Genomic DNA, 14,499 nt, shown 5'->3' with positions numbered 1-14,499 from the left:
GGTTCAGAGTGTGCAGAGCGCACGTGCACGCGGGGTAGGCGCGCGCGCGCGCGGTCGCGCCCTCTTGCGGAAGCGCGCGCGCGCACGAGCGAGCTTGCCCAGCGGGAGCCCGGGACTGCCCAGGCGCCGCCCTCCCCGCGCTCCCGGCCCCGCGGCCGCCCAGTCTGCGGCTGCGGCCCGGCGGGGTGGCGGGAGCGCGCGGCGGCCCAGGGCCGCCTTCTGAGGCTGCGGCGGCGGCGGCGGGCCGGGCGAGCGCGGGCGGGGAGCGGCCGCGGACATGTGCAGGATGTCCTTCAAGGTGAGCGGCGAGCGGGCAGCCGGGGGCGGAGGATGCGGCGCGGCCCGGAGGCTTGGGGGCCGGCTGCGCTCACTGACCGCACCCGCGGAGGGGGGTCAGGTGGGCCGGGCGGGCGGCGGGCGTGGTCGCCCCGGTAACAGATGAGGCGGGGGAAGGAGCAGGCGCTTCCCTGCATCCTCAGGGTCCCGCAGCCTGTGCTCCGCGTCCTCCCGCACCCATCGCTGCCTCCTCTCGGAGCACTTTATCACGAACAGTGGAAACGCATTTGATCACCAGGCTTCCGCGTTCAAAGGGAGTCTTGTCTTAAAAAAAAAAAAAATTAAAAGTTAAATAAATTCATTCCATTTGATCCCCATATTTGAGGATGAAAGTGGGGCTCATTGATCTGCTTCGACTGGAAGGCTTTAATAAAAGCAATGCTTCAAATGCATTGAGCACTTAAAACGTGCCAGGCTGAGCCAATCCTTAGGGCTATGGGATGATCTCTAAGTGGACTTTTTTTTTTTTTAGATGAAACAATAAAGGCAAGCCGAAGTTAAGTAGCCTTTCTACAGTCTTGCAGCGATAAAGTTAATGATGTTAAGACTGAAATTCAACTGTGTCTGGCTCCCAAAGTCTTATAGTCCCATCTCCTACAATAGCTCATATATGCAGAGGAATGACGGGGAGATTTGAATATCAGAAAGATCACTGGCTACAGAGGATGCCCTGAGAGCCTATCAGGAGGATGTAGTGGTCAGCTCTTAAGAAATGACAGAGGATCAAGATAGAGGTAAGGGAGGACCAAAGGAAGCAGATAGATATGAATGACTTACAATTTCTTTAAAATGGCAAAAAAAAAAAAAAAAAAATGTAGGCATTGATGTTATTCGCTGAGTGGGAAAAGCAAGAAGTGAAGATGAAATGTCTGGTTGGAATAAAGTTTGAGGATGGATGCAAATCCAAGCAGAGGCGTTGGTAAGATAGAGACTAAGATGAAGTGGAGGTGAGATTTTAGGGTGAGTAGACTTGAGCCCAGGTTAATTACTCATTAATAAGGATCAAATCTCGAAGATCAGATTTAAGAATGAGCTTGGTGGCACGTGCTTTAATCATAGCACTCACACTTGGGAGGCAGAGGTAGGAGGATCACTGTGAGTTTGAGACCAGCCTGGGACTACAGAGTTCCAGTTCAGCCTAGGCTAGAGTGAGACCCCACCTTGAAAAGACAAAACAAAACAGATTTAACAAGGAGCAGAGTGCCTGGCATGGTGGCTCAAGCCTTTAATCCGAGCCACTCGGCAGGCAGAGGTAGGAGGATTGCTGAGAGTTTGAGGCCATCCTGAGACTACATAGTGAATTCCAGGTGAGCCTGGACCAGAGTGAAACCCTACCTCAAAAGAAAAAAAAAAAAAAAAGAGAGAGAGAGAAAGAGAGAAAGAGAGAATGAGCAGAGTAAGAGAAGCCCAGTGAGAAAACTGACAGAAACCGAGCAACCAGAAGATGCATGCAAGAAATAGATACATATACTGTCACTCAGCCAGATGTCTAATCTTTGAGTAAAGATGCATGTTAAATGCACAGGGAAAACGAAGCTAAGAATAGAAGAGTCCATTGAATTTAGTAACAGGACAGGCCCTGGTGACCTTGCCAGGAGCAGTCTTGGTGGAGCCAGATTGCAATGGCACGGAAAGAGAGTGGGTGGAAACCGCAAGTGCAGGGAAATCTTTCAACAAATTCTGCAAGCGATGGGGATTCTTTTAAAGGCAGAGGCTGCAGCTGGGATCCAGAGTTGACCGAGGATTTATTCGTTGCAGGAAAGTAGAAGCTTGAACATCTTTAAGTGATAAAAGACAACTCCAGCGCTGGAGAGATGGCTCAGTGGTGAAAGGCACTTGCTTGCAAAGCCTGACCATCTGGGTTGGATTCCCCAGTCACCATGAAAGCCAGATGCACAAAGTGGCACATGAACCTGGGGTTTCTTTGCAGTGTCACTAGGCCCTGGCATGCCAATTCTCATTCACTCTCACTTTGTCTCTGACTCTCTGTCTCTCTCTCTCTTTGCAAATAAATAAATATATAATTTTTTTAAAGACAACAATGAAGACAGCTAATTCAAGGATCTGAATAGATACTGCTCCCAAGAAGATGTGCAGATAGATGGTCAATAAGCACCCAGAAAGGGAACGTGCAAATCAAAACCATGATGAGACTTAATTTCACACCCATGGGGTGACTAATCAGTAAGACAGTGATGAATGTTGGCAAGGATGTGGAGAAATTGGAACCCTCATGCATTGCTGAGAGAATGTAAAATACAATCATAAAAAAACATCCTGGGGCTGGAGAGATGGCTTAGAGCAAAGCCTAAGGACCCAGGTTTGATTCCCCAGTGCCCACGTAAGCCAGATGCACAGGTGGCACGTGAGTCTGGAGTTCGTTTGCAGTGGTTAGAGACCCTGGCACACCCATTCTTTCTCTCTCTATTTGCCTCTTTCTCCTTTGCCCTCTCAAATAAATAAATTAAACATTAAAGAAAACAGTCCTGGGGCTGGAGAGATGGACTCTGGTTCAAGGCTCCATTCCCCAGGACCCACGTTAGCCAGATGCACAAGGGGGCACACACGTCTGGAGTTCGTTTGCAGTGGCTGGAAGCCCTGGCGCCCCCATGCGCGCTCTCTCTCTCTCTCTTTCTCTCTCTCTCTCTCTCTCTCTCTCTGCCTCTTTGTCTATCACTCTGGCCTGAAACTACATAGTGAATTCTTATGACTTTCTGCTTTAATTTTTTTTCTACTTTAATATTATTATTTAAACAACATATTTTTATGGCTACATCTTGTGCTGATACCCTCTTATACCTCGTCCCTGCCCCCATTTGACTGGGGACCCTCTTCAGTGGGGTGATAGGTATTCCCTGTGGGGTTATGGTGTATTATTGTGGGAGCAGCAGTCATTTTGGGGGTAGAGTGAATGCCACTGGGCATGATGTCTCAACCTGTGGCTCTTACAATCATTTGCCCCCTCTTCTGCAAAATTCCCTGAGCCATGGTGGGTGTGTTCTAAGTCTACTTCAGTGATGAGCTCTTAGGAGTCTCTGGATCTCTGCTTCGGTAGGTGTTGGGTGTCCTCAGGGTCCGTCTCCTACACCCTGGCGCTGATTGCCAGGTTCACCATGGAAGCAGCGCTCTTGCTCGTCTCCCCAAGTCCTGGTGGAGGTAGGGCACTCTTCCACACAAGTACTGGAGTGGGAAATACATCCATTTAGGTTCAAGACCATTGCCTTTCCATTCAGGAACACGCACCCCTCATTCTCACTGGGATTAAAGGCATGTGCCACCACGCCTGGCTGTGGCTGATGTTGGTATTTTTATTGGCATTGCATTAAATCTGTATATTGCTTTTGGTAGAATTGCCATTTTCACAATATTAACTCTACCTATTCAGGATTATGGGAGGTCTTTCCATCTTCTCAAAAGTCCTTCATGAGTTCTTTCTTGAGTTTTTAATGTTTTCATTATATAGGTCTTTCACATCTTTGGTTAGTGATGTCCAAGGTATTTAATTTTTTGATGCTATTGCAAATGGTACAGCCTTTCTGATTTCTTTCTCTGTATATTTGTCCTTTGCATATAGAAAGGCTACTGATTTTGTGTGTTGATGTTGTATCCTGCCACTTTCTAAAAGAATTAATTACCTTTAAGTTTTGAGATGGAGACTTTTGGGTCCCTTATGTGTACGATCATGTGTCTGCAAATAGGGCTAACTTGACTTCTTCTTTTCCAATTTAATACCTTTTATTTCTTTCTCCTGTCTTATTGCTTGGGCTAGTACTTCTAATACTGTGTTGAAGAGCAGTGTTGAGAGGGGGAACCCCTGTCTCCTTGAGTTTTTCCCCATTAAGTATCATTTGGGCTTTAGGTACTTTATATGTAGCCTTTCTTGTGTTGAGATATAAATCCTCCATGCCTATTCATTCTGATGTTTTGTTTGTGAAGTGGTGTTGTGTTTTGTCAAAGGCATTTACTGCATCAATTGAGATGGTCATGTGGTTCTTATGACTAAGTTTATTTATATGGTGTATTACGTTGACCGATTTACATATATTGAACCATCCCTGCATCCCTGATATGAAGCCTGCTTGATCAAGGTGGATAATGCTTTTGATATGTTACTGAATTTGGTTTGCAAGGATTTTGTTCCAGATCTTTGCATCTAAATTCATCAGGGAGATGGGCCTATGTTTTTCTTTTCTTGATGTATCTCTGTCTGTTTTGGGTATTAGAGTGATGCTAGCTTCATAAAAGGAGTTGGAGAGGATTCCCTGGTCTCCTATTATGCAAAACAGTTTGATAAAAATTAGTTTCAGTTCTTCAATGAAGGTTTGATAGAATTAGGCTGAGAAGCCACCTGGTCCTGAACTTTTCTTTCTGGGGAGACTTTTGATTACCTTTTCAATCTCCATGGATATGATAGGTTTAGGAGATTGATCTGCTCTGAATTTAGCTTTGGTAGGTAGTATGTGGCTAGGAATTCATCAATTTCTTCCAGACTATCCAATGTTGTGGAGTAGAGGTATTGGAAGTGTATGTCCTGATGATTCTTCCAATTCCATTGATGTCTATTGTGACTTCTCCTTTTTCATTTCTGATTTTGTTAATTTGAGACTTCTCTCTCTATTTGTTTTTTCTTTTTTTGCTTGATCCAATTGACCAGGGATTTATCAATATTGTTTAGTTTTTCAAAGAACCAGCTCTTCATTTTATCAATTTTTAAAAATTGTTTTCTTCATTTCCAATTCATGAATTTCTACTCTGAACTTGATTATTTCTTTCCATCTGGAGTTCTTAGAGTTGGACTCTTCTTGCTTTTCTAGTGCCTTTAGGTGGACAATTAGGTTATTAATTTGGTATTCTTTGTCTTTGTTATGAAAGCATTTAGCGCTATGACTTTTCCCCTCAGAACTGCCTTCATTGTGTCCCATTAGTTTTTGTAAGTTGTGTTTTCATCATCATTCAATTCAAGAATTTTACAATTTCTTTTTCTATTTCTTCCACAACCCATTCATTGTTTAAAAGTGTGTTGTTTAGTCTCCAGAAGCTGGTGGAATTCCTGGTGTGTCTCTTGTTGTTAATTTCTAGCTTTAAAGCATTGTGATCTGATATGATGCGATATTTTCTGAATTTGTTTATGAAAGAGAGAGAGGCAGAGACAGGGAATGGGAAATACCAGGACCTTCAGCTGCTGCAAACAAACTCCAGACACATGTGCCACCTTGTGTCTCTGGCTTATGTGGGTTCTAGGGAATTGAACCTGGGTCCTTTGGCTTTGCAGACAAACACCTTAACCGCTAAGCCATCTCTCCAGAGTTTTTGATTAATGTTTGTATTTTCATATCCTCTCCACACACAACACTTCTGAGCCAGTCTCTGAGTCCCCAAAGACCATGAGTTTAAAAAAAAAAAAAAAACAGCATTGTTGGGTGAATCTATGGGAAAGCAGTGTTATATATTGCGACTTATACTGTTACAGGTTTTCAGAATCACCTCATGTTGGCACCTGAACCACATGGACCTTATAGCCTTCTGCTGCCAGCAGTCCCTCGTTTTCCAACCCAGGGCCTTGCCCAGGATAGGCAAGCTGTCTACCATTAAGTGCCATCCCCAGCCCTATTATCAGCCGCTGCTCATTGACATTAGGTTTCCTTCAGAAATTGTGCATGTGGGCATGTGTGTGTGTGTGTGTGTGTGTATGTGTGTGTACACGTTGTGTGTACATGTGCATTCATGTGAGTACAGGTGTACACATGCAATGACACACATGTGGAGGTCAGAGGACAATTTTCTGGGGTTGGTCCTTACCTTCTACTTCATCTGAGGCAGGGTTTCTGGTTCTCATTGCTCACAGCATCCTTGTCCTTGGAAAATTCTCAAATGCTCCTTTCTTCACCTCCCATCCCACCATTGTGTATGTGCTGGGATTACAGAAGCCTGGCGTGACGTTCAGCTTTTACATGGAGTCTGACTATGGAACTCAGGTACTCAGACTTTAACCTTGTCCTCTGAGCCAACTCCACAGTCCAACCTCCAGGAAGCTTCCTTTTACAGCTACTAATTTCAGTTTGTTCTAGCACAGGAAATTGACACATGGGTTAGAATTTTATTTTATTTTTCGTTTTTCAAGGTAGGGTCTCACTGTAGCCCAGGCTGACCTGGAATTCACTGCTGTCTCCATGTGGCCTCCAACTCAGAGTGATCCTCCTACTTCTGCTGGCATTAAAGGCATGTACCTCCATGGCCAACAGAATTATTTTTATGAGATCAAAGAAAACTTGTTGTGCAAGAGTGAATCTTTCTGTGAAGAGTTTGTGGATTTAAAGATATTGATTATTTTATTTTACAGGGACTTAGTGGTGTATATTTGTGGATGCTGGAATGTCCAGAAGGGAGGGAGGAAAGCATGGGGTTAGGGAGAGACGGGGACAAGGTCCCCTGTAAAGGCTGAAAGAGTCGTTCCCTGTCCCTCTCCACGTCAGTTATGATCATTTGGAAGTTACCGAGGGAGTATGGTTTCTGTAGATTCTGCCCAATAGAAGGAAAGTTGGAGGACCTTTCAGTCTTGGTGAGAGAGGAGCTTGGAAGGAAACCCAGGAAGAAGGTCATCAGAAGTCACTGCCACCTTATCTGAGGGAGGTAGAAGAGAGTGGTGGCTAAGGAAACGAGGAGCCTTAAGCAGCAAATTGCCTGGCACTGTGGCCCGACTGGCCATTTCCTACCTCACCTGTAGAATGAGATGCAACAGTGCCCACCTCATTGCACTGTAATAAGGAGTAAATGGAGTCATCTATGAGGATGGTGTGCCACATGGCATAGGGGAGGATTTCACAAAGATTCACTCAAGATGCCTGACCACCATGCAGTATGTGACCACAGCACCTAGGAACACATACCCATTTCTCTGCCTCACCTTTCCACTGGGTGTCCCATAGGCGGTTGGAACTCAGCATGTTCAAAGCTAAGTTCATTGCTTGTTCCTTACACCTGTCCTCTGGCTGGTATTTCTGACTTCCATAAATGACAACAGCCCACCGGGCACTGGGAACCACAACCTGGGGTCAGTCCTCTTCCTGTACCCTCCTCTCCTGCACATGGCTTCAGCATTAAAAAGAAGATGGCTCCCGCCTGTCACCTTCCCATTCCCGCCGTGGCTGATGACTCAGCTCCTTATTTCTCTTGTCTTCTGGATGGTGTGTAACACCGCAATGCCAGTCTAGCTCTAACCATCAATCCCTTCTCCCGGAGGCTGTCACAGACCCCGTTTATGAAATGCAAAACAATATCTCTTGCCTTCAATGCTTCCTTGGCTCCCCATGATAAAGCCTAAGTGTATTGATCTTCCCTGACTCCCTGCCCTGCTGGCTCCAGTTTGAACTCATACCCTTTCTCCCTCACACCTTCCACTCCACTCCTAGCAAACATGTGATGGTCCCTGGGATACTGGCGCAAGATATCATATCTGCTCCCTTATACTCTGGAGCCAGGGATGCTGAACACTCTTGTCCAGCCAGGTCCCTACCTATCTCTCCAAACCCACTGCAGGAATTCCTACTGTTTGAAATCATTCTTGGCCAGACCACAGGCAGCTATGACCTTTCACTGCTTTGTGCTCTCACCATAAGCAGCTACATTCCTCATTTGGCGCCTACAACAACTTTGGTGCCTGCTAACATTAAAAAAAAATTTATTAAACCATAAAGACATTGTGAACAGAGATCAAAATGATCCATACCTCTAGTCTTAGCTCCTGACCAATGCCTCATCCCTAACACATGCTAGTGACCAAGTATATATCTATAGTATATATGATCTGGAAATATGTATGATCTGGAAATATATATGTGTGTGTGTGTGTGTGTGTCTGTGTGTGTGTGTGGAGAGAGAGATATATATAGATAAACATATATATATATATATATATATATCTCCATATATAGAGAGATATATCCATCTATCTATATGTATGGATATATAGATAAATATATCTATATATAATCTGTAAATATATCACATATATATATATAAAATCTGGAAAATTATTATGAAGTGTAAGGGCTATGCATTTATACATACCATTTCTCGTGTATATAGTGTATATGTATATGTATATGTATATGTATATGTATATGTATATGTGTGTTCTCACCTGATCCTCCAACACATGACAGAGGTGCCATATTATCATTTCCCCCATTTTAATGGGGTCAACACATACTAAGTAATTTGCTAGAGGTCACAGAGCTGGGAAGCGGTTGAGACTTGAACCCAGCTCCATCATTCCCAAAATCAACTATGCCATCATGCCTCCATCCTCTTCCTCAGTAAATCAAGCCCTGGGAGAAGAATGAACTCTTTATGTTTTGTCACAAAGCTCAGTGTCTAGTCTTGTGGGAAACTGGTACATCCAACCCAACCAGAGAGGAATCTTCAAAACCATCCTAAGAAAGAGGAGAGGTCCCATCTGGAGTTGTTATTGTAACAATACAAACTGGCTGTCGGCAGATGATTTTCCTATGGTAATTAGGGTTAAGCTGAAACAAGAGTCACTGAATGGGGGCTGGAGAGATGGCTTAGTGGTTAAGCGCTTGCCTGTGAAGCCTAAGGACTACGGTTTGAGGCTCGGTTCCCCAGGTCCCACGTTAGCCAGATGCACAAGGGGGCGCACGCATCTGGAGTTTGTTTGCAGAGGCTGGAAGCCCTGGCGCGCCCATTCTCTCTCTCTCCCTCTTTCTGTCTTTCTCTCTGTGTCTGTCGCTCTCAAATAAATAAATTTTTTTTAAAAAAAAAAGAGTCACTGAATGGACTGTAACTTGCCTCTCTTATGTGTTCACATATGGGGAAAAGCCAACAGAGCTGTTTCGTGGTGCATTTTAAATCTTCTGTGTGTGTGCGTACGTGCCCACGTGCACAGATGTGAATGTGCCATGGCGCATGTGTGCAAGCACATGCGTACCATCCATCTCATTTGAGGGATGGTCTCATTGTGCACAGCCTCATTTGCCAGACTAGCTAATCTGCAAGATTCCAGGCTGTTCTGCTGTCGCTACCTCCCCTCTTGCCATAGGTTCACGAGGATTATGCAAGTACACATTACTGTTGTCAGTTTGATGTAGGCGCTGGCAATCCGAACTCAAGTACTCAGGCTGGCTTGGGAAGTGCTTTTTCCACTGAGCCGTCTTCCCAGCCCGCAGTGCACCCTCCCAGCCTTTGTTCTGGCCTTGTGCAACCTCTGTTTTTAGAGGGCATTGTGACATGATTTATTATTCAAGTCAGACCTGCCTCGCCATGACTTCACCTGGTTACTAACAACTATAATGAGCCAAACTCAGACTGGCGCAAATACAGGAAGCTCTGGATGTGAACCACAGGCGCAGTTGGTCTTGAAAACTCCCAATTCCCGGACAGTGAAATGTACATGTTCAGGAAAGGCAAATGGTTAACCTGGATTTAGAAGTAGTTTTTCCCCCCCCCCCCCCTTTCTTCTTCCTAAATGAGCCAGGAAAATATTCATTGTTTCTGATTCACTTATCACTTCCCACCTTGCCAGGCTGTCATCCAAATATACACCCCAGCACTTGTTTGTGTTTGTGCTGAAGGACTTCTGAAATAAAACCTCCCACCAGCAAAGGGTCTCCTCATCTTGCCAACAATGTACTGTCATGTTAGGTGGCTTTGCTGAGTACCTGAAACGGGTGGCATTTTCTTTTTTCATTTAGAGAAGCATTGTGTTGAATGCAGTTTGGGGGTCTGCCTTTATCCAAGGGACACAAACTAGGCTCCAGAAACCATAGATATTTCCAAACCCTATATTCTATGCTTCCTGTATACATACATACTTATGATAGTTTATAAATTAGACGCAGGAAAATATTAATAACAATGGACCGTAGAATAGAACACCGATAACAAGATACTGTAATATAATTGCCAACATAACCAGTCTTGCTCTGTGGTGCTGTTACCAAGTTAAGTAAGGTCCTTCTGGACACATGCACAGTTGGCTTGACCATTGAAGTGACCAAGTGACTAATGAATGGGTGGCATATGCAGTGTGAATACACTGTACAAAGGGATGAGTCCCAGCCCAAGCAAGAAGGAAAAACAGCACAAGAGTGCACCATGTTACTTAAAACAGCATGCAGCTTAACACTATGAATTGTTTATTTCTGGAATTTTCCACTAAATATTTTTAGGTAGCAATTGACTGTGGGTAATTATAACCATGGGAAAAAAACACAGCTAGGAGGGGTTTGCTAATGTACTTATATAGTCATACTTCACTTAATAATGAGGATATGGAGCTGGAGAGATTGTTTAGTGGTTAAGGCGCTTGCCTGCTAAGCCTTGGGACCCAGGTTTGATTCCCCAGGACCCACGTAAGCCGGATGCACAAGGTAGCACATGGTCTGGAGTTCATTTACAGTAGCTAGAGTCCCTGGCATGCCAATTCTCTCCTCTCTCTCTCTCTCCCTTAATAGTGAAGATATATTTTAAGAAATGGGTCATTATAACATTATAGGGTGTTCCTACATAAACTAAAATAGGTACCATGCCATTAAGCAATGTAATCCTAAGGGATCATTGTGGTGATCTGTCACTGACCAAAATACTGTTCGGTGGCACAAGACTACATTTAAAAGAAATAATGCATATAAGACCTTTGGGTATCAGATAGATTTTTTTTTACACCCTCTACAGTGCTTTTATTAAACCATATGAAAGGGCTGAAGAGATGTTTGCTCAGTGGTTCAAGGCACTTGCTTGCAAAGCCTGATGGCCTGGGTTTGATTCCCCAGGACCCACATAAATCCAGATGCACAAAGTGGTGTATGCATCTGGAGTTCATTTGCAATGACAAGAGGCCATGGTACACTCATTCATATTCTTTCTCTCTGGCACGCTTTCTCTCTTTCTACCCCCTTTTTCTCTCCATCTCCCTCTCTATAAAAATACTTTTAAATATAAAATAAAAAATATTTTAAATAATAATTAATAAATAATGATAATAATTAGAATGAAGGAAAGTAGCACTTGTCAGCATCCCTGGCGTGGTAGGCACCTTTCTAGACAATTCATCTATATCCATTTACCCTTTTGGTAAACTTCAAGACAAGTGCTATAATCTCCATCTAAGCAAAAGATGATGGAAAATCCAGGCTGGAGAGATGGCTTAGCAGTTAAGCGCTTGCCTAATAGAAGCCTAAGGACCCCCCGGTTCAAGGCTCGGTTCCCCAGGACCCAAGTTAGCCAGATGCACAAGAGGGCGCATGCATCTGGAGTTTGTTTGCAGCAGCTGGAGGCCCTGGCATGCCCATTCTCTCTCTCTCTCTCGCTCTCTCTCTCTCTCTCTCTCCTGCTCTCCCACTCTCGCTCTCTGTCTGTCACTCTCAAATAAATAAATAAAAATAACAACAAAAAATTTTAAAAAAGAAGAAGATGGAAAATCCAAGGACCAAGGTGCTTCTATAGGGCAAGATGAACCCCAGAGCTGTCTGGTCTCCATCCATTCACCTCTACAAATCCAAATTGATTTATCTTAGAGCAGAGGATCATACTAAGACACCTCTGCCACTCCTTTGAGGCACATGTTTTCCAGTCCTGTCTCTTCTGTGGGTGTAGGCCAACTTTAATGTGGCCACTTGAAAATGCCCCACCAGCAGCAGAATGAAGGATCTAGATGAGGGCACAGAATGGCATTCTCAGCAACAGGGTCCATTGTCAACCAAAGCCTCTGGCAGCTACAGTCTCACTATAGCTCAGGCTGACCTGGAATTCACTATGTAGTCTCAGGCTGGCCTCGAACTCCTTGCGATTCTCCTACCTCTGCCTCCCAAGTGTTGGGATTAAAGGCGTGCATGTTATGTACATGCATAGAAGCAGCTGTGCTCACTGCTTTCAATTTTTTAAATATTTTAAAAAATATTTCGTTTTTATTTGACAGAGAAAGAGAGAGAGAGAGAGAGAGAGAGAGAGAATGGGTATGCCAGGTCCTCCAGCCACTGCAGATGAACTCAATACACATGCGCCCCCTTGCCCATCAGGCTAAGGTGGGTCCTGGGGAATCAAACCTGGGTGCTTTGGCTTTGCAGACAAATGCCTTAACTGCTAAGTCATTTCTTCAGTCCCAGTGTTTAAAAATATTTTTTTTATTTATTTGCAAGTAGAGAGAGAGAGAGAGAGAGAGAACGGGAATACCACAGCCTTCAGCTACTACAAATGAACTCCAGATGCATGCACCCCTTTTGTGCATCTGGCTTTATGGGGTATTAGGGAAATCAAACTTGGATTGTTAAGTTTTGCAGGCAAGCACCTTAACCGCCGAGCCGTCTCTCCAGCCCACTGACTTCAGTTTTAAGATCCTGTTTGTTTTCTGCCCTTACAGAAGGAAACTCCACTGGCCAACGCCGCATTCTGGGCAGCCAGAAGGGGAAACCTGGCTCTGCTGAAACTGCTGCTGAACAGCGGCCGGGTGGATGTGGACTGCAGAGACAGCGTACGCGCCCCCCAGCCGCCGGCCACGTGGTACCTGCATGCCAGAGCACGCCTCTGCACCCCGCAGGCATGGCAGCGCTTCACCAATGCGCTTCCCTCCACAAGGCTTGTTTCCCTGCTCGTGTGTCTGCTTGCTTTACCCTTTGCCAAGAGTCCAAGGTATGCCATTGGACTTAAAACATACTAGGAGGGTTGGAGAGATGGCTCGGTGGTTAAGGTGCTTCCCCAAAGCCCAAGGACTGGAGTTCGATTCCCTAGTCCCAGTGTAAGGCCAAATACACAGGGTGGCGCGTGTATCTGGATTTTGTTTGTAGGGCTTGGAGGCGCTGGTGTACCCATTCTCTCTTTCTCTGCCCCCCCTCCCGCTCTCTCATTCTCTCACTCTCTTTGTCAAATAAATAAATAAAATATTTTGTAAAGCATACTAAGAGAAGCTGGGCATGATGGCACACGCCTTTAATCCCAGTACTCAGGAGACAGAGATAGGAGGATTGCTGTGAGTTTGATGCCACCCTGAGACTACATAGTGAATTCCAGGTCAGCCTGAGCTAGAGTGAGACTCTGCCTCAAAAACAAAAATAGGGGAGCTGGAGAGATGGCTTAGTGGTTAAGCGTTTGCCTGTGAAGCCTAAGGACCCCAGTTTGAGGCTTGATTCCCCAGGACCCAAGTTAGCCAGATGCACAAGGGGGCGCACATGTCTGGAGTGCAGTGGCTAGAGGTCCTGGCGTGCCCATTCTCTCTCTCTCTCTCTCTCTCTCTCTCTCCCTCTCTCTTTCTCTGTCTGTCGTTCTCAAATAAATAAACAACAAAATATTAAAAGAAAAAAAACATACTAAGGGTGAGGGAGAGATGACTCACTGGTTAAGGCGCTTGCCTGCAAAGCCTGAGGACCTGAATTGGATCCGCTAGTGCCCGTGTTAAGCCAGACGCACAAGGTGACACATGCATCTGGAGTTTATTTACAGTGGCTACAGGCCCTAGTATGCTCATTCTCTCCCCCTCTCTCTCTCTCTCTCTCTCTCTCTCTCTCTGTCTTTCTACCTGCCTCTTTCTCTCACTCTCTCAAATGAATAAATAAAAGCATACTTAAAAATCACAAAGAAGCAGTTACATGCACAAAACGGAGGGTTCCATAGTGGGGAAGAGGCCAGAACTGGGAAACATAGTTAACATGTTCCAAAAAGCAAGGGCTGTTGCTTAAGCAATTACACACACACACACACGTACACGTGTACACACACACACACACACACAGAGAGAGAGAGAGAGAGAGAGAGACAACGCAATGGAGATAGTCGGCAGCACATGTAGCCTGCCATAGATGTGGGAGTTTTGTTTTTCCTGCAAGGATGAGAAAACAGAGGTTAAAAACTTCCTGTCTCGGGCTGGAGAGATGGCTTAGCGGTTAAGCGCTTGCCTGTGAAGCCTAAGGACCCCGGTTCGAGGCTCGGTTCCCCAGGTCCCACGTTAGCCAGATGCACAAGGGGGCGCACGCGTCTGGAGTTCGTTTGCAGAGGCTGGAAGCCCTGGCGCGCCCATTCTTTCTCTCTCCCTCGTTTGCAGAGGCTGGAAGCCCTGGCGCGCCCATTCTCTCTCTCTCCCTCTATCTGTTTTTCTCTCTGTGTCTGTCGCTCTCAAATAAATAAATAAAATTTAAAAAAAAAAACAAAAACTTC

The 14,499-nt window shown here is 45.1% G+C and overlaps 1 protein-coding gene across 1 annotated transcript in view; it reads left to right on the top strand.

Moving 5' to 3' along the window:
- Positions 1-262: 262 nt before the first annotated feature.
- The window catches only part of Ankrd29 (ankyrin repeat domain 29), a 72,069-nt gene continuing 57,832 nt past the window's right edge, over positions 263-14,499 (top strand). Inside the window, exons 1-2 of the mRNA XM_004654661.3 lie at positions 263-298; positions 12,713-12,823. Of these exons, the coding sequence (XP_004654718.2) occupies positions 278-298; positions 12,713-12,823 (132 nt within the window). The 5' untranslated portion in view covers positions 263-277. The remainder of the gene's footprint in view (positions 299-12,712; positions 12,824-14,499) is intronic.

This window comes from Jaculus jaculus, chromosome 15 (assembly GCF_020740685.1).
Source record: "Jaculus jaculus isolate mJacJac1 chromosome 15, mJacJac1.mat.Y.cur, whole genome shotgun sequence".
NCBI classification, from domain to species: domain Eukaryota; kingdom Metazoa; phylum Chordata; class Mammalia; order Rodentia; family Dipodidae; genus Jaculus; species Jaculus jaculus.
Note: the sequence above shows the minus strand (reverse complement) of the source record. Positions and strands in the feature narration are given on the sequence as shown.